Here is a 20,411-nt window from a genome sequence, read left to right as displayed (position 1 = left end):
GCAGCTTATGATTTTCTAAAAAATATATATGTTCAAGCAAATTCACACAGTAAATTTCATCTTAATTAAACCGTATAACAATAATAAGATTAAAATAACCCTCACCTGTTGCAACGTTGCAACGCACGGGTATTTTTTCTAGTAAAATAAATAAACAAATCCTAACATCTCAATGACTTAAGGATGAAGAAAAAAAGACTGAAATATCCCTGATATTAATAGTAGTATCAATGGATGGGTAGATGAGTAATTATTAAAGAAATATTTTTTCGATTCATGGACCTGTAGTAGGTAAGAAGGTAGGTATTGGTTTTTATATTTTGAGACAAAATTAATTTAGACCCTAAATGTTAGTTTATTTTGGGACGGATAGAATAAACTCATTAGTTTGGCATCTACAATATTGTAACTCCATTTCACATATATACAGACACGGCACTGTAGATAAACATCTATAGCTAATAACAATTTTCGTTATGTTCCATTATTTTTTTTATCTTCTTTATATCTTTACCACATCTTCCGTCTGGCAAAATCATAATACTATCTCAAGTAGGATGCACGGTTCTCTTCACTCTTAATTTCCATTTTTCCCATACATTTTCCATGCATGACATCAACCACATGTAAATAAAAGAAAAGTCCTCCAGCTGAGTGGACCATGAAAGAATGACCATGTCTTCGATACACTTTGGTTCCAACTATGAGCATCTCCATCTATCATATAAGTCAGCATCCAATATAATCAACCATCGACAAATATGTAATTACTCGAGACATGAATTCTAGCATACGCCAATTGTGTCGCCCATAGCTTAAAGTTGATGTTTCTATCTCGAAAAGTACATCAAACTTCACGCAAAAGTATATTTACATTAAGAAAACAATGGACACGACCAAAATGACAACAAACTAACGCAACTACAAACTAAGCCGGCCTCCTTTTCTTAGCTTGCCACGGCAAATGAGCCACTTTTCAGTTGCATACAAAGTTGTATCGAAGACAGATTAACAAACAAAAGAAAAAGGAATCACGCATGTCATATCATATCTCCTGTTCCTAGCTTCTATTATCTTTAAAGAAAAAAAATCCCATATTCCTTCTATCACAAAATTAATTAAGTTATAAGCAGTGGGAATATGTTGAAATTCCTGCACGCCATGCATGCTTTATTAATTACTCTCTTGAGGAGTTCATTTGAAGATCGACATTTAATTTTAAAGTATGAGTGTGATATTTATGCTTAATTGTTTAGTATATATTAAGATCTCCTGCAATTTAATTATATATATGTCCCTCTTTTGGGGATAACGTAGTCTAGTGCCTAGGCAGTTGTGTTGCCCTCAAATCTGTCGGTTTTCAGCAAACAGAGATAAGTGTACTTCCTCTATTTTAAAATATAAGTATTTTTTGGTTAACATGGGTAATAAAAAAGTAAATGAAAATAATTGAAGAAAACTTGTGATTGGTTAATAAGAAAAAATAGATGAAAAAATTAAATAGAGAACAGTTATGATTAGTTATGAGAAGGGATAGGTAAAGAAATAATTTATTTTATAACAAACTATTTGGAACGGATATACTTAGTAGTTACAAATCTGTACTTATATGAATTAACTTAAATATAGAGAATCTCTCTTGCAGCAGTCTTTGATCTGCAGTGACATCTTCAGACCCGATGCATAATCCTCTTCTGGTCAAGCTCAAACTCCCAAATCATGACGAGATAATTATCAAATATAAAAATGTATTTTTGTGGATGGACAGCCGCTGTTGATGATGATGTTTGCCAGCGATGGACCCTCCAGTGGACTGATCAAATGATGCTGAATGTTGGACTGGCTGATGCGGACATGCTACGTTTCCTTGTGAAAAATCTTGCGACGCACTGACTCACATGGGGACTTGTGATCGATTGGAATGTGCAGAAGAGTATACTGTAGTTGAATGGGGCATTGCCAACTTCCTGTCTCTGAGAAACTGAGCTACTGCATGATTGGCTCTACTATACTCCTATGCTCTAGCTTTGGATGGTAACAAATTATCGTTTGATTTTTGAATCAACTACCATGATGATGATGGTCTGATTTAAGTATGGGGTCATGACAGGATTAGAAGCTGCTAATGATTAAGGTATCAAGAATGCATTGTTGGTTAAGCAGTTTAAGCTATTTTATCCCATGTCAGACAAATGATGCTATCATTTTCCATTTTAGAAAAGTGGTGCTATGGTCCAAATGTCTTGGAGAATAATACTCACATGGAAGCGAGTTCACGGCAACAGCCAAGTGGTTTCAGCCCAGTTTTGACTTGACTCACTAAGTCCCGAACTGACCGTCTTCCAAAACGCGACCCATTCTTTACGCAAATATATCAAAGTGCGGCTTCAAAGAAAGTTAATACTCTCTCCGTCCCAAAATCTAATCTAGATACGAGCATGTACAAATTCGTTGTCCTAGAATAGATCTCATCCCATCTTAGGTTGCTATATTTTAGGACGAAGGGAGTACAGAATAAAACCAGCAAGTTAGCAACAAGAATAACACACAATTCATTCATGCAGCTTTAATCGTTTGTTACAACAAAAGAATCACTCACTGGTTCAGTTTCACACAAAACTGTACTGAGGGCAGCTTCAAAGGGTAAAAAGAAAAAAAAAATCCTGCTTACAAAATCACCGTGTTACAATCAACACATCAAACAAATCATATACCTCTGCCACGCTCATGTAAATGGGTGTGTACCCGTATTTACAGTGTTTCTGATTCCATTTACAACTGCTTCAAGAACTATACATACCATTGGATCTATGCACACCTTTTTTTTTTTGGCTGTGAGAAAGAGAAGTAACACTGGCATACAACAAAAAACTCTGCACACCAAGAGACGCAAACCTGGCATTCGGCAAACTCTGACATCAGTGGCTAGGCTTCTTTTTCTGAAAACAGAGACAGTATTGATTAGGCATGAACACCTGGATAGACAGCTTTTCAGAGTAAAGGTATTCATGCAGAAAAAAAACTGTGACATCAGTTGATTAGGCATGACTCACAGGCATCCTGAATCCTGCGTAACAGAAGCCAACTTTTAGCGTCGGACCTAGTCTTCAAAGGGGAAAAAAAGGGTAGGACTGATCCATTATGCATTTCTGTTTCTTCAGTGTACCACCTCATGATTTTTCCAAACATTGTAAGCTCCTGTCATTGTTTCGATTGCTCTGACCACTTCTGTAATATTCATGTGCGCTGTTTGCACTACTACATCAAAGATTCTGTATACATCCCCGCAGAAAAATAAAGATTGTGCATCTATCATTTGCTTTTCTGTATTACATTGTAAATGCCAAAAATTAGCAAGCAGCTGATGATATTTTGCTTTAGACATCAAGAGAAACTAAACAAATATCAACAACAAGGCAGTGATATCTGACAAACCAATTGCTGTTACAAAAACAGTGAACAATTAGACACCTAAAACTGAACTACCATAGATCGAAGGATCCTACAAGACTCTGTTCTCTTTCGGCTTTCTTCCAAAAGCTGGGTAGTAAAATGCTTGTTATCTAAAAATAGATCGAAGGATCCACAAGGTGTGTATTTATGGAATTCAGAGAGGATAATATAGAACAACTGGAATTTGTTTATGTATATGACGCTGGAAACAAAACAAACAGCTAATTTAGCAACATCAGTTCAAATTACTTGTGAAATGTAGGCATGAAATGGTTCTACAGCTCTAGGTAGCTTCCATTCTACCTTTCCTCTTCTCAACTAAACATAGCCATTCCTTTTAAGTCCACATTAGACAAAATATTTTAAACTTTTTGGATTTAGAAAAATAAACTTGCTTTGAAGCTCAAGTTCAGTTTGCGCATTCAAACAGTTGAAGATATGGAACCTCATACAAAAAAATAAACAATTTGGAATTCAACAGTACAAAAAATAAGTGAATGAACAGGGCTGTGGTACGTCATTACAGTAAATGACAATGTATCAGCATTCTATCAATAGGAGTAGCACGGAAGCATAAGCAACGGATAAAGGGCAAAGTAAAGAAGGCCCCGCATTCAAGTCTAATGATTAGTAGGACATACTATCTCACAGTTCACATGTTCATACGACCAAGCATATAGGATTCTCAAACATCAGTGGTATAGCACCAGATTCGAGATATTTAACTATTTGCCACTTTTAGATGCGGCAATTTGCCCCCAGATTCAGATCTTGAATACCACGTCAGAATATGCTTTCTAGATAAACCAGGTGGATATTGATTAAAAAACAGATCCATCAGATAAGAAGCATTATAAAAGGTACAAAAGTTCAAAATAACACAACCAAATCTAATGCTTGTTAATGTCTAATCTAGCACTCCAGCTGGTTTCTGTGATATAACCTAACATGCTTCAAGGTAACTTAAAAAGGAAAGAACATAAACATGCATGCAACTATGCAAGGGGAAGAAGTACAGTTTGCTAGTCGTACTGCAGTCACAATGATAATTAAAAATTCTTGTTCCCAATCAAAGCAAAGCCAAAGTGCAGCATAATTTTCTGTTACAGAAAATGAGGGGAACTCTTAATATAATGTCCCTTTCAGGATTTTTTTATAGTTTGTGTTTTTACGGTATACAGGAATTTTTCTGTTTCAGTATTTCCATAACATGCATTGCATTTTTTTTAGGGTATGTGTTCCATACTGTAGTTGAACTAACAGAAAACAAGGACACAAGAAGGATAAAGTAAACTGTAGCACGCAAAAATGTCCAGATTACTGAGACACTGATTCCGTTATAAGGGAAAAAAAATGAAACATGGTAACAGCAAAGTTACCAAAATGGATCGGCAGCTATTATCGCATACCAATTAGTTGTAGGGTCCGAAAGTATAGCATATGCTTTCCCAATTAGTTTGAATAGATAGTCAGCATCTTTGCGGATGTCATTAGCAATATCTCTCCACACTGCATCGTTGATATTTTCACTTCTCACAAGAAAATTACCAGCCTGTGCCATATTAATATTAGAGAAGAGAAGAAAGTAAGGAAAGCCATACTAGATGAAAATGGTATTCAGTATTACTTTGTCTGGATGATGCCTTAGTGCTGCTTTGCGGTATGCCTTCTTTATATCCAAGAAAGTGCAAGATGGTTCGATTCCTCTGCATGCAAAAAAGGTGTAAATTTACTTCCAACGAATTTCAGTAGAGGAGAAGGTTTCTTTCAGAACAAACTCATACAGAATTAATTTCTTCTAAACATGGTTTAAAATGTACTCCTTTCTTCCTATTGTAAGTTTTTTTTTCTCAAACACGCAAGAGACTTGCATGTCATTTCATTAAGAGGAGGAAAGAAAGTACCCAAGAGAGGTCAAAGAAACCTCACCCAAACACACCGACAAACACTGACTCCCCATACTTAAGAGACTAAGCCGAGTACGACCATCCCACCAACATCAAACTTAATTGTCCAGGGTGAGCGACTGAAGGAGGAGCTCCTGAACGGCAGAAGCTCCAGCCCAACACTATGGCTACTCTCGTAGGCTATAGTTTGTAGGACCACCTGAATATTTGGGTTACCCTTCAAAAACACAGCCATTCCAGTGCTTCCATAGTTCCCAGGCTCTACTGGAATTATTAGAGAGTTGAGGCCCTTCTACACTTCCTTAGGAACGCCCCAGGCAACATGCTACCACCAGCTACAGAAATGCACGGCAGGCTGAGGTGCAAATGCAAGAAGGTTTGACACTGGAAAAAAAATCTCTCTAACTTGGATGCTGGTGATTGCAATTTTAGTACATATTTTTTGAACAGGAAACAATTTTAGTACATAGCTGTCCACTTCTGTGAGTATGTGTGTGTGCAAGTGTTTGGGGTGATTGTGTGAGAACTGGGAAACTGGTGAAGGAGCTTTTGACAACATGATTTCTCATAGGTTGTGCATCCTAAAAGAAAAATATAGTCAGATAGTCCTGTTGAATGCACAAGATGGTACCATGAATAATATAACTTGATAAGGTAAGAAAGTGAAATACCAGTTTCAAATAACTTAAAAACAGATTCAACAGCTGAACAAGTTATAGGTAAAACATCAATCTATATCATAGAATTGCATGTTGTTATATAAAGAATGTGATTTTGTATGTTCAACATGAACTAAAATCTTTAAAGGGTATGCACTTACAGTATCAAATATACATTCAGTGAGATCCCCTTCTTGGCATCCCGCTCCAAAGCAGAAAGCCTAAGATTGGATCGGTTCAGACTGCTGCGAATACCATCTGATTTTTCTGAAGGCGTGTATATATTTTCTTGAAGCTGTCTCTCAAGAAGAGAAATTAACCTACGAAGATCATTCCCTGCCTGATCATAGTCCCTTATAAGTTCATACAAACCAGCTCTTCTAGAAATAGCCTACAAAAATAGGAAGCACAACATGTTGGTAATGTTATCCAGGTAGAACTCCATCTATGTAAAAGACTTAGCACATATCAACTAAATAAACAAGCAATAGAAGTATTCAAAACTTATGCAGCAAAATATTGTCAATAAAAAATAAAGTTCATATTATGTAGAAGAAATAAATCAATGTTGTAGCTCCAGATAAACAAATCAATAATAACTCCAGGATACAAGATCCATAAGAGTGAAGGGCAATTTTCTCTGGATGATCCAACAAGAAGGAACAGACACTGTCAAAGTAACTTGTAAAAGAAACATGGACCGCATGACACAAGATTATACACATAGTTTTGGCAAGACTCTTCGAAATAAAGAAAAGGAAAGAACATGGCTACAGTTGTCATTTCGATCAAGAGAAAAGAAAACTTTAACGAACCTTAGAATAATTGGAGTCAAGGGCTATGGCTAGTGAGCAATCTGCTATTGCATCTAAAATTTGGCCCATTGCTTGGTAAGCAGCTGCGCGGTTAGCAAAGCAGATTGCTGAAAAACGCGGTGACTCGGTATTGCTTAACAAAGCAGCAGTGTAATGCTCCACAGCCTCTGAATATTTACCAGCTTGAAATGCTTTGTTCCCAGCAGCCTGAAATGAAGCAAACAATAATTTCAAGCCACTAGTGGGAAATCCTTGAAATTTTTGTTCAATTTCTTGAGTATGACTATCATATTTGCACATGATTAATACGAGGATAAGGTATAGGAAAATTGCTGGATATAAAGGAAACAAACTATGTTAGAACATGTGGACAGAGAAAAACACATATTTGCTGCCTCTATCATACCATCAGCTAAAACTCTTAAAACTGAAAAAACTTAACAAGGCAAACATATGGCATACTTTAAGGCGAAGTAGTTCACAGATTGTCGTGGAGAATGATGAAACTGATTGCTGAGATTGCTTCCCGTACCTATTGAATTAGTTTCCACAAACTTAGCAAACTATATAAGACAAGATGCATGGAATACAAGAAACAAATAAAATTAACAAACCACTGATTTAAAAATATTGCCTGCATTCAACAAGTGCTTCCTGTCCGAGCTTCTTTAAAAACTGATGAGCCTCTTCAAGCTTTCCAATGAAGAAATAGGACTTCGCTATAATATAATAACGCCACAATTTCACAGAGCTACTGCAATTGTCCAAGTCAATGATTTTTGAATGCTGACACGGAGAAAAGCTATTTTCCTCTGCCAGATGTAGAGTTTCTTCACAAAACCGAATTACTTCTTCATATCGTTGTAACTGTTAAGTCCCAGAAAACCGATTGTTAACCAATAAAAATACACTAGCTGATGATAGCAATGAAAACATAGCAGTATGGCATGTTCAAGGCAAAATAAATTTACCGTAAATACAGACCAGTAACAAAGCTTCTGCTTTCATCATCATCAAATTATCTGAATAAGTACTTGTGGACAAAGCATCAGAGATCATCTGTAAGGCGCTGGGTATCTTATCAAATTCCTTTTTTACAATATATTCCTTGGATAGGAGCATAAAATTAGATACTTTCTGTCAACAAAAAGACAATAACATACTGATTAGATTGTCAATTGTCATGTAACAAAGTTACAAAGCATTTTGGTTTGAACAGATAATTCCTGAAAGAATTTATTAGGGTGTAAAAATAAGATAAGTTTTTTCCTTTGCATTAAATAAGATAGTTCTCACTAAATGGATATAATGAATTAAGAAATAAATATATCAGTCTGTCACAGAAAAAGTGACCAAAAGTCTGGTTTAGAAAGCAACCAGGGGAAGAAATGTTACAAACAGCCACAGTAAAAGGATTGTATTTTAAAAAAGTACTGTGAACATCATTGCCACCTGCGTCTGCTCATATTTATCATATACTCGTACTATGTAATATTAAATTACACTCAGTTTGTCTGGCACATTCAACGGTATATGAGGCAACAAGTTGGGAGTTTATAAGGTGTATGTACTGTTGAAGTAAGAGATACGTAACATGAATCTTTAGGAGATTGGCAATGTTATACATAACAGCATGAATCTTTAGGATATGTAAAACTAGATTTTTACTGTTGGTATAACATCTAGTTTTAGAACATCCCTGGCCTCTAATGTACCAAATTTAGATTAAAAAATAATTTCACACAAAATAAGCATGATCTTCTTTTTAGAGGAAGTAAAATAAGCACCACTAAGATAGCTATTCTGCAAGGAGATCCTCAACAGCTTGCTTCTAGTTATTCATTTTGCTATTCATAAGTAAAGGAATAACATGTGTGTGTTGTCATCAAATTTTAATCAAATTACAAACTTGTTTACCTTGTGATTACAAAAAAACATAGTAGAAACTAATGTACTAATGGTAAAAGGAAACGTATTTCACAGATTCCAGGATTCCTAGAGATATGCCAAAATTTAGAAAATGACAGCGGAAAACGAGATAATTACTTTCTGCGCTACCTGACTACCTTAGCTTTTTTTATGCCATCAGAAGCCTCTTCCGTGATTTTACTGTCCAAGCTTGCTTCATGATTAGACTTCAAACATATTTCAAAACCCTTTTGTGCTTCTTCTACATCCCCCAAAGCAAGTAGGCAACTATACCATTTATACAAGCACAATGATTAGTTCATAATCACAATGTTGAATATGAAGTATACTGAGGGCCAGAAAAATGAGCAACTAAATGCATTATCTAGTTATGCTTATTGAATCTGTGATGCAGAATTTGATTTCAGCATCATCCCTGACCCAGAGCTGAGCTCACAGAATATAACTTTGACGGAGGAATCATTTTACCTTCATCAAGATTTAACAGTAATTGTTCTCTAGACTAAATCATGCAAAAATGGCTACAGCAAACCTCAAACTCGTTAATTAATTACGTGTCACTATGAAATTACGGTCATTTGCCAAAACATGATTCACCCAATATAGTTTTTTTAAAAGAATGAAATGAGAGATAAGTGACTTGAATTAGAAACTCAGAAACTCTGCCCTGCCTACCTAACAAATTCGCCATAAACCATTTAAACCTAGACATAAACTGGTGGCAGCGCCCACAATCTGGAGGAGGCGATAACTGCTCACAATGCCGTGGCATCTCCAATGATGCATACAGCATGAAGGACAGGACACAACTGGACTTTTAGCAAATATCCTTGACAGTGGCAATTGTCGAGGGCATCGTGTTTGGGAATAATACAGTTGAGACTCCATCCAACACAGTGTTGTCAGGCAGAGCTGTAACAGCTAACATCTGTTACCCCACTCAAGCTTAGACACGGCGTGACAGTACATTGTAACCCTTAGAGGCATTTTGGCCATATCTTGTATTGCTTGCTCTCGAAAACTCAAAAGATGGTACACTAATATCTGTAGTGTGTTTCAGAAAATGATCATGATTATGTAATGGTACTTAACTAATTCGTGAGTACACAGCTCATTGAATAAATGATACAAACACAACATCTATTTATGGTGCTTGAATCAGTAAGGCTAACAACATAGTATCACCTTGCAAGTTGTAATCACGCTATGATAGTAATGTTACAGTTTGACCTTAAACTTTAAAACAAGGAAATATTTCTTTACTTTGAGAACTGGAGGCCAAAAAATACGGCAATCAATTAGGATGAATTAAAAAAATAACAGATTCCTAGGAGAATTAATTTAATTAGTCCATGTCTTGATCTTTTATGTATGATAAAATATCTTAATATTTTGATGCTAAATGATATGAATTTATAATGCAATTTCAAAAGTTTGCCGTATTATATTGGCCACTTCAGTGAAAGCACATCCCTAGCCATTGATCTTACTTGGCAGCTCTGATTTGAGCCTTCAGAAAGCTGGAATCAATATCAGTGGCTTTTCGACAATCAGAAAGGGCCTCTCTCATCCTACCAAGAGACATCCGAGTAGCTGCACGATTGCTGTAGCACAGCATCAATGATTTCCAAGAAGCCTCATTCAAAGAAACAGAATTGATTCCATGGGTATAGCACTCCTCGGCCTTAGCTAACTGTCCTTCAGCATATGCTTGGTTCCCCCTAATGCACATCAAATAATTTAGCTTAAAAAGCGGCAAAGCCAAATATCACAAAATATTGAAAAAACATGTGTGCCATTGTTTGAATCACAGTCGAATTGTAAAATACTTATTTCTGAATTTGGTTGGTTGATATACAGTGTTATGTATATCATTTGTTCAGTTACGGAAGATCTGCAAGTAGTCTTATATTAAGCAATAAAGGGTTGTACTTCTCAAATGATTGCGTTGCTACAACTAAACCAAAATAAGTAAATAAACAGCAATGCAATAAAAATCTATTTGCAAAATTTATAAATTACAAGGCATTGAAAGGGATGCTGTGCGTCGGCACATGTAAAGAACCACCATACGCTTGTCTGTATTTGAGAATAAAATTGGTTGCTGAGAGGTAAGTTATTGAAAAGGAATTGGTATACATGCCAAAACGTGTATAATTAAAAAGCCTGTGACTAAAGACAAAGGCTGATTTGAGAACCTTATACGCCATGTTTCACAGTCTTCTTGATGTCCAATGTTTTCCTTAATTGCTGGTCCTACACTCACTGTAACTGTTTTAGGATCTGTTTTGTTGTATTTGGTCCATTGAGCAGGTAAATCTGTGTATTGCTGCCTTGAGATTTCTGAGTGTGCAAGACCAATGGCAGATGACGGATGGCTTTCAACAGAATTAGCATGATTACTCATTCCTCCAATTTTTTTCTTGCTAGGTCGTCTTTGTGAGTGCAATTTACTATGATCAGTTGATGCCGCAAATATGAAATCAGAACGACTAGAATTTTCCAGGTTTGTCACAGAAATAAACACTGTTCTGTCATGATTACTCTCTGTTGCTTGCGGGCTAAAGCAGTTAACATCTTCTTCCTTTGTGCCAGAGTTTCCTTTACTGATATCAGAGTCCTCTAGTCTGAAGTTAGTGACTTCCTTCAAATGCAAATTTACTTCTGGAGCTGCTTTCTGATCGCTTATAAAGAGTGGTAGCGGTACCTGGTGGGCTGAGAACTTCTCTTGTTGAACTGCTCTTTTATTCATGCTCACACCCTTAACCCCTCCATATTCTCTGGACGCTGCATCGTTGTCATGTACAGTAAAGGATTGCTCATCAACCAACCCCAAATCGCCAAGTTCTGATGTTCGTACTCCAGCGCTTCGTCTTTCATCAGACAACTTTGTGGAAGAAACCTTTGCACCACTATCCTGAACTACAAGGCCAAAAGGTAAAGCATTTGAGGCTTTTGCTCTAGTGGAAACTCCACGATGATCCCTCATACTTGAGCCACATCCATGCCTTTCACCCTGAAAACTGGACTCGGTGCATGCATTACCTTCAGCAACTGAGGCATCAAGCTGATCAGAACCAAATGCTACAATCTTTTTCTCTACTGAATCTCCCTTCTTAATTTCAGTTTCTGTTATTTTTGTAGTGAACCCCCTTTCCTCAGAATTCTCACCAAAGACAAAAACAGATTTACTCTCCCTGCTATCAGCACCATCTGCAGAAATTTTGCCTTCATCCTTTGCGAATTGCTTAGCAACATTTTCTGTGGTACATAGTGATGGCCTATCCATTTGACCAACTAGTGAGCAGCTACTCTCTGTACTCTCGCGTCCCATTGTTTGAGAAGGAGCACCAAGCCCTTCATCACGGTGATCGATCTCTTGACGAACAAAATTCGGACTCAAAACCGAATCCGTAATCATCTCCGGAAGTGAACCATTTCCTCCAGAAACATCGACATCGCCTTGCCTATTGCGGGGATCATCTATGGTGAGCTCGCCCACCGTTGCTGAGAAGCTCGACGACGGTGCGGCCTTGCTGGATCCAAACGAGAAGCTGCTCCTCGTGTCCGACGCCCCGAACACGAAGCTGGACGAGCTCCAGGAGCTCGCCAACGTCGGCGAGCACCCCTCCACGTCGACGAGGCCGGGCGCCGCGGTGTCCCCGCCGCCGCCGCCGCCACCGAAGACGAAGCCCGAGGGAGCGCGCGATCCCGCGGCCCCAGCGCCACGCCGCACGCCGTGGCGGACCGGGATATCGACGCCGAGGCGCCGCGTCGACGACGACGACGAGGACGAGGAGGCGGAGGCGGAGGCGGAGGCGGCGCCGGGGTGGTCCGACGACCGGAAGGGCGCGGGCTGGCGCCGCGGCCTGGCGGCGCGGGGGTTCCTGGGGCTCGAGGCGGCGGGGATGGTGGGGAATGGGGCGGAGGCGGACAGCGGATCGGCGGCCGGATCCATCGCCGGCGGCGGCGGCGGCGCGGCGAGGGAGGGGACGTGGGCTTCGTTGTCAGGAGAGGCTGAGGGGTGGGGCCATGGACAGATAAAGGAGAAGAAAAATAGAAACGGAAATGGATTGAATCGGCCCTGTATATCATTACTCGTCACTATCAGCAATCAGTAATGGGAGTATTAAAAATAGAAAAATAAGATGAAGAAAAGGCAGGATCATATGCTAGTGGTGCTAGCGGGATGGGACAGCTCGGGGTGGAGAGAACGTGCTACAATTGAAATACCCAAAATTGCTCAAATATAATAATAATAATAATAATAATAATAATAATAATAATAATAATAATAATAATAATAACTACATAGGAGTGTGCATACACGCATGTCACTAGATTTAAATATCCATAAATGTGCCACCTAACAGGCTAACACACGTTTAAAGAGATAGAAAACGGTGGCATATCCATGATATCACTAAGTTTTTAGCCTTTTAGGATTTGAACTGATTGTTTCTGATATAGTACTCTTATCACCTTAATCTAAGCATGTGTGGCAGAATCCCCAAATAAAACCCAACCCTAAAATTTAGTGTACTCTTAAAAAAGTGGGTCTAATAGTTCCCTTTAAAAAATTGGCTCCAATAGTTCCCTTTAAAGTTGCTAAAAATTGTCCCAACACCATGTCCCTTGCTCTACGCAAGTTGGCCAGGGCTACTTTCTCCCAATCCATCAATCCGAAGGTATTTAGTGCGCGTGAGGGGATCAAGAACTTGCAGCACACGGAAGAATGACACTAATCACGCATGGAAGTGTATCTATTCGAGAACGCTCTGGCTCAGGCGCCTATGGGAAAGAGAATATCGGGTGACCACGCCTCACCGCCCTTTTCTCTCCTTTCTCTCGGTCTGTCGGAGAATGAACTCCTCCACCAGGGAACCGTGAGGCCCCCTTTGTGAGTTCGGTCGGGGGCAGCGGGTGAGATTTGAGGATTTGGTGAGCGAAACTGTGTGATCTTGAGCGGGTTCAATCCCCCAAAAACGATGAGACAAAAAGGGTTTATACAGGTTCGGGCCGCTATGAAGCGTAATACTCTACTCCTGTGTATGGGATTTAGACTGAGAGTTACAAGGGTTCCTAAATTCGGGAGAACACTCTTACTTCCCTCCTCCACAAGCTCAGGTTTTCTGAGAGTCATCCCCTTTCTCGGTGGGCAAGATCCTCCTTTTATAGTTCAAGGGGATACCACATAGGCTCAACAACCTAACTTCCTCGAGAAGTATTACCATCTTTGCATTAAATGCATGTCTTGTTTCTTAACTTGGAAGCCGCATACACGTCGCCTCGGTCGTGGGGCCTACCACACCATGCCGCCTGACACAGGGGGCGCCCATGTCATTCACCATTTAATGGGTGAAGACTTCTGGGCTCCTATTACACCGGGAAACGGGAGCCTAGCTTTGACCAGAGCGGGAGGACCAACTCCGGCTGGGATAAGAGGATGAGAACCTCTCACCATCATTATTTGATGGGACATGTCAGGCTGCACGCCGCCTGACACACGAGCAGCGCACAGGCGCACTACCCAGTCCCATCGGTCATTCGACCGGTCATAGACCGGTTGAGTACACCGCACGCCGCATTAAATGCGGGTAGGTGGGCACCTATAGGTGGACACCTAACCCACCGTACGTGGTGACCTAGAGAGGGGGTCGAGTGTAACGCCCCGATTTTCGTTCGGGATTAAAAATCATTTAATAATGCATTTCCTAGAAATTAAATAAAAATTTAAGCAATTTATTCGAGTGAATTAATGGGAGAATTAAAATTTTCCCTTAAAAATCATTGGCCGAGAATATTTTGCAATATTCTTTGTGCCCTAAAATACTCTCTGAAATTTCCCGTGAATTTTCGGAGCTCAAGAAATAATTTTAAATAGCACAAAGTTCATTTAACCAATTAGAATAAAAAGAAAAGAAAATAATCTTCCCCTTCCTTCCTTTCGGGCTCGGCCCAAATTCCTCCCCTCCTCCTTCCTAGGCCGGGCTTCCCTTCCTCGGCCCGCTCGGCTCTCTATCTCCCTCAAGTCTACATTACCTCCCTAGCCCGTTTTCCCCTCCCCCTCTCTCCGACAGGTGGGCCCCACATGTCATCTCCTACCTCCAGCTCCATCCCCAACCGCCGCCATGGCCGCCAAATCCTCCTACGTCGCCGACTCTCCCGCGCGACTCCCTCTCCCGCGCGTGCGTGGACGCGGTCGTCGCCCACGTCCGCGCCGTTTCCCCCTACTCTCCCCGCAAAATCCGGCCACGTCGCCGCCTCCCGCGTCTCTCTCTCCTCCCACGTCGCTGGCCGGTTTCTACCTCTCTCGGGCTCGATCCCGCCTCCCCTCCCCTATAAAAACATTCCCCGCACCTCCCTCTCCATTTTCCCCTCTCTCCCGAGCCCTCCCGTGCAGAAAAACCACCCCGCCACCGTCGCACCTCCCGCCGCCGCTCGCCGACGACCCTCCAGCCGGTCGCCACAGCCGCTCCCACCACCGTCGTTCCACGCGACCGCCACCAGCGGCTTCGCCGCGTCGTGCCACACCCCGGCGTCCGCTCCATTTCCCCTCCCCGCCTCCGAAGCACCGTCGCCACGCGCACCACCTCCTTCCACCGAAGCCGCCGACTCCAGCCACCGCTTGGCGCCGCTCCTAGCCACCCCAAGTCGCGCTGTCGCCGCCGCTCGCTTCGCAGCGCCGAGAAGCACCTCGGCCGCCGCTTTTCACGGCCGAGATCCCACCGGAACACGGTTCCCCTCGCGCCGGTGAGCATCCGCCGCCCGTTCTCCCCTCCGACCAGCGATTCATGCCGCTGGGAGCCCTCTCTCCCCCTCCTAACCTCTCCCCCATCCTCCCCAGGTCCTTCCGGCTGCCGTCTGCCGGTTCTCGCTCGCGGAACGCCGCCGGGCCACCGTTCCGCCTTCATCCCGAGGAGCGCCGACGCCGAGCTTGCCCCCCCCCCCCCCGCCTTTCCCCGCCCCTCGTCGCCGCGTCCTTGGTGAGCTCCTCCTCTCCCTCCTTGCCTCCCTCCTCTGTCTCCCGTGGCGCTGTCGCGCCGGTGGCCGCCGCCGGCGACCATCGGGCCGTGCGCCGCTGCCGTTAGGTCGGCCGGCCGGCTTGCCGCCGCCCCGCTCGCCTGGGCCGCCCGGATCCCATTGCCGCGCCTCACCGCCGCTTTCTCGCATGCACCAGCCGTCGCAGCAGGAGGCCGCGCCGCCGCGAGCCGTCGCTCGGCCGGGCCGGCCTGAGCCGTGCCCGTGCTCAGCCGCGCCACCCCGTGGTCCCGGTCCACGGTGGACCGATTCCCTTGACCCGTTGACGTGTGGGGCCCGCCTGTCGGCGCCGGCCTCTTTGATGACGTCAGCGCTTAAGCTTTTTCCTTTGAGAAAATAAATAATAATTGCGCAATAAATCGAGTTTAATTCTAGAAATTCATTTAAATGGCTCAAAACTTCTAAAATTCATACCTAATTCATTCGAACTCCGAATTGAGCCATTCAACTTGCAAAATTCATCTAAAATTGAGCTCTACATGTTTGTTTAGTTTTTATGTACTGTTTTCTTGGTTTTTATTAGAGTTTTTCCTCGTTTTGCATGCCAGCGTGTAGAATCCATCGTTTCGGAAGTCCGCGGTCGCGAGGAAAAGAGTTCGGAAGATCAAAGTGAAGAAGCAAGGCAAGTCACACATTCCCCTTGAGCATGTTGATCCCAATTTACAAATGTTTTACTGTTTGCAAATAAATATGCATGTTTTGCTAATTACATGGGGTCAGGGTTTTACCTATCTGCTCGCTTGTGCCATGTTTACTTGATATCTGTCCTTCGTCAACCATGGGTAATAAATCGCCTAGCTTGTGTTACTTTAATGACCTAGCTAGAACTATATGCTTAGCCATGCTTAATTACCACTAGCTCAGTCGATGGGATAATTGCAGTATTAGACATTCTAGTATCTTGTTGAGCTGCGTGCTCGAGACATCTGGCCATGCTTCATGGTCGTAATTATCCAACTAAAATGAGACTGAATGGTGGGCTGTGGGTGCATGGTTTTGCTAGTCGCACCCATGGCAATTAAGGACCGGTTCGCGGGATGCCCTGGAAGAACTTATCGTACTTACCACAAGCCAGCGTGGGCAACGGCTGGGCTTGTAGTGTAGCTTTCCTCTAGCTGACGCATCCAGGCAAGGGTGGGCATGATGGAGCGGGGCGGGCCCTGCGACGGCCTCTGTCGCTTCCGGATTCACCTAGGCACGAGAGGGGACTGCCCGTCGCCCGCTAGGGACGGGGGTGAAACCTGAGGTGTGGTGTGCTTGGCTAGAGGGGGTTATGTGAAGGGTCCTGTCACGGCCTCTTTCCGGTATATCGTGGTGGCATGTCGGCGCACGGTAACGTGTCGTGGGGCTGTGTCTTGTGGGTACAGTTGTACACCTCTGATCAGAGTAAAACTATTCGAATAGCCGTGCCCGCGGTTATGGGTGGTCGACCAGATTCACCGTGATTAGTCTCACACTTAATAAATCGACCTAATACAATGTAGTTCAGGTGGGTTGGTTGGGCCTGTTCAACGTGGTGTAGTGTTGATCAGTGGAGATTTAATGTTACTCTAATTACTCAACAGTTTTACTGTTTTGCTCAATAAAATGTTTTACAACCACCTTTATACAAATAGCCACAAACCATCCTTGTATCCCCTTGCACGTCTGCATCGTTGGTGTGGCTTGCTGAGTACGGTGGTTGTACTCAGCCTTGCTATTATTCCCCCTTTTCAGAAGTGTAGTGCTTCTGAGCTGAAGACGAAGTTAGAGGACCAAGGCTCAGACCCCAGTTGAGTTTTGCCTGTGGAGTGGAGCTGAAGCCCCGCTAGGATCGCCTTTTTCCGCTGCTGCTGCTTTCGTTTCGTGCGAGGACTAAGTGCCTCTTTTGTAAGTATTTTACGCTTTATTTACGTTTGGAACTGTATATTACTTGTCGTTTTGTGTACCCTGGCTGGTCCTGGACAGGGATTTAATACACAAAATAATCTGGAAATTTGGGCTAAATTTCTGGGCGTGACATCGGGGGAGCCCGACCCCTAGTCACAGGAGGAGGCGGTCACCGCCTGACTTCGAGCCCGTTTCCCCCCTCGGGGGAGGGCCACGTGGCATTGGGGGGCAGCCTCCTCCGTCCAATCTCTGGGAGGGAGTGGCCACCGCCTCACCTCGGGCCCGACCCCCCTCGGGGGAGGGCCACATGGCATTGGGGGGCAGCATCCTCCGACTAGTCTTTGGGAAGGAGTGGCCGCTGCCCCACCTCGGGCCCGACCCCCCTCAGGGGAGGGCCACATGGCATTGGGGGGCAGCCTCCTCCGACTAGTCTTTGGGAAGGAGTGGCCGCCGCCCCACCTCAGGCCCGACCCCCCTCAGGGGAGGGCCACATGGCATTGGGGGGTAGCCTCCTCCGACTAGTCTTTGGGAAGGAGTGGCCGCCACCCCACCTCGGGCATCACTCCCCTCGGGGGAGGGCCACGTGGCATTGGGGGGCAGCCTCTCCCGACTAGTCTTTGGGAGGGAGTGGCCGCCACCCCACCTCGGGCCCGACCCCCCTCGGGGGAGGGCCACGTGGCATTGGGGGTAGCCTCCTCCGTCTAGTCTTTAGGAAAGAGTGGCCGCCACCCCACCTCGGGCCTCACTCCCCTCGGGGGAGGGCCACGTGGCATTGGGGGCCAGCCTCCTCCCTCTAAACACGATACCCCCGGACCCATATCACCGACACGGTCCTATCCATTCCCCTTCCCCTCTCTCTCTCTACCATTTCTCTCCACGCGAGGAACGCACACTTCTCTTCCCGCTCCTCCTCCGCGACGACAACGGCACTGAATGCCGCCACCTTATTCCCCGCCTAGCCAGAGTCCACCAGTGGCTATGGCAACGACAACGGCAACAAGATCCCTAGCCCCAACTCAGCAGCCCCCGCCACCGACGCGGTGTTGTCACCAACGATCTGGCTAACCATTGGAGATAAAAAAAAGAAGTGGATCTAGTTGGTGTTTTTTTAAGATGATTTTTTGATGTTTTAGTCTATTTGTCTGGATATTTCACTAGTTAGATCGAAGCGTGGGTTTTTCTATGGTGTTTCTTTTTTTTTTTATTTCACTTGGATCTTGTTGATGTTTCAATGTCTTTAAATCATTTCTTACATATGTTGAAGCAAATTATTTCATCTGACGATCCGATTTTGTTTCACATCCTCACTAAATGCTAAAACATTGCTTTATAAGAGGTGAAACAATGCCTAATTTTTTGAGAAAAAATCGATTGTCCGATTTGTAGTTGTTTCTTTATCTATTGAAGGAAGGATTCTAACTGATTAGCTCAACTAGTTAGGATTTTGGTAGTAGAACTTTTTCACTCAGACTAAGAACAATGTCAATAGTATAGCCAGCTAACGGCTATAAAAATAAGGGTAATTTGGAACCATACTATTATAATTTTGCAAAGTTTGAGATATGCCATCGGTATCTCAATGACATGTAGGACCCACATGAGTCAATGACATGTGGGTCAGGAAAACATATCTCAAATTTTGCAAAATTATAATGGCATGGTTCCAATCTAACAGCTAGTGTATACGATAGGTATCTACTACTCCCTCCGTTTCATAATGTAAGACTTTCTAGCATTTCCCACATTCATATAGATGTTAATGAATCTACACACATATATATATATATATATATATATATATGGGAAATGCTAGAATGACTTACATTATGAAACGGAGAAAGTATCTTCTATTGCTACACAATTCCCATCAACCATGAACAAATGCATGCGGTAGAATGAGGGTGACCCCACCCAGCTTCTTGCGTTGCCATAGTATGCAGCCAACAACAGCTAAATGCAATTGCCTTGGATAGTGTGAGCAACTAGCAACTAATTAGTCGCCCGCTTAATCTCTCTCACCACCTTTTTCACCTCCAGCTTAATCTCTCTCACCACCTTATGCATGCGGTAGAATGAGGGTGACCCCACCCAGCTTCTTACGTTGCCATAGCATGCAGCCAACAACAGTTAAATGCAATTGCCTTAGATAGTGTAAGCGGCTAGCGACTAATTAGTCGCCCGCTTAATCTCTCTCACCACCTTTTTCACCTTCAGCTTAATCTCTCTCACCACATTTTTTCACCTCCAGCTAAGCATTAACGCTGACATGGTCATGGTCATCCTATCGCCACCTTTTTCACCTCCAGCTTAATCTCTCTCACCACCTTTTTCACCTCCAGCTAAGCATTAACGCTTACATAGTCATCCTATCGCCAGCATCTACCGCCTTATTGTACCTGCTCTAATAAGTCTTAGATTACAGGTGTTCGTATTTACGACTAATTCATTTTTTAATATTGGTCGTTATGTCTAGAGGAGTTCGGAACAAAGAACACAAAAATGCAGCTATAGCGTAAGGTCTTTTCAGAAATCATATTTTCTCGGGAAACAGGTCTCGGGAAACAAAGGTGAAAGGGTTACTGTAATAAAAGAAAATGAAAAGGCGGTTCACTGTCTCTCTTTCAGGGTTGAGTTATAGGCCAAAAGAGAAAATCAATCCAAATGAGGATATTTAAAAAAAATGTTTAAAATGCACCTACAACTATACAACAAATAGATGCAAGTCATGAGTCATCATG

The 20,411-nt window shown here is 42.9% G+C and overlaps 1 protein-coding gene across 1 annotated transcript; it reads right to left on the bottom strand.

Annotated features, from left to right (window-relative positions):
• Positions 1–2,528: 2,528 nt before the first annotated feature.
• On the bottom strand, positions 2,529–12,838 carry LOC4325176 (uncharacterized). The gene is made up of 12 exons (XM_015765468.3): positions 10,962–12,838; positions 10,254–10,484; positions 8,901–9,030; positions 7,819–7,971; positions 7,469–7,701; positions 7,297–7,366; positions 6,835–7,041; positions 6,181–6,410; positions 5,081–5,159; positions 4,863–5,005; positions 3,054–3,324; positions 2,529–2,939 (listed from the first exon to the last, which is right to left on the bottom strand). Coding segments are annotated over exons 1-11 (3,237 nt in total). The 5' UTR covers positions 12,722–12,838; the 3' UTR covers positions 2,529–2,939; positions 3,054–3,323.
• Between the last annotated feature and the right edge of the window lie 7,573 nt (positions 12,839–20,411).

This window comes from Oryza sativa, chromosome 1 (genome assembly GCF_034140825.1).
Source record: "Oryza sativa Japonica Group chromosome 1, ASM3414082v1".
In the NCBI taxonomy this organism is placed as follows: domain Eukaryota; kingdom Viridiplantae; phylum Streptophyta; class Magnoliopsida; order Poales; family Poaceae; genus Oryza; species Oryza sativa.
The sequence above is the reverse complement of the archived record's forward strand: the minus strand, read 5'-3'. Positions and strand labels throughout refer to the sequence as shown.

Excerpts from the sequence above, each read along its gene's own strand:
- LOC4325176 (XM_015765468.3), bottom strand. The coding sequence starts at position 12,721 with ATGGATCCGGCCGCCGATCCGCTGTCCGCCTCCGCCCCATTCCCCACC. Across the intron at positions 10,485-10,961 it reads TGTGAAACATGGCGTATAAG|GGGGAACCAAGCATATGCTG; the intron begins GTTCTCAAATCA and ends GATGTGCATTAG. Across the intron at positions 5,160-6,180 it reads CTGAATGTATATTTGATACT|AGGAATCGAACCATCTTGCA; the intron begins GTAAGTGCATAC and ends TTTTGCATGCAG.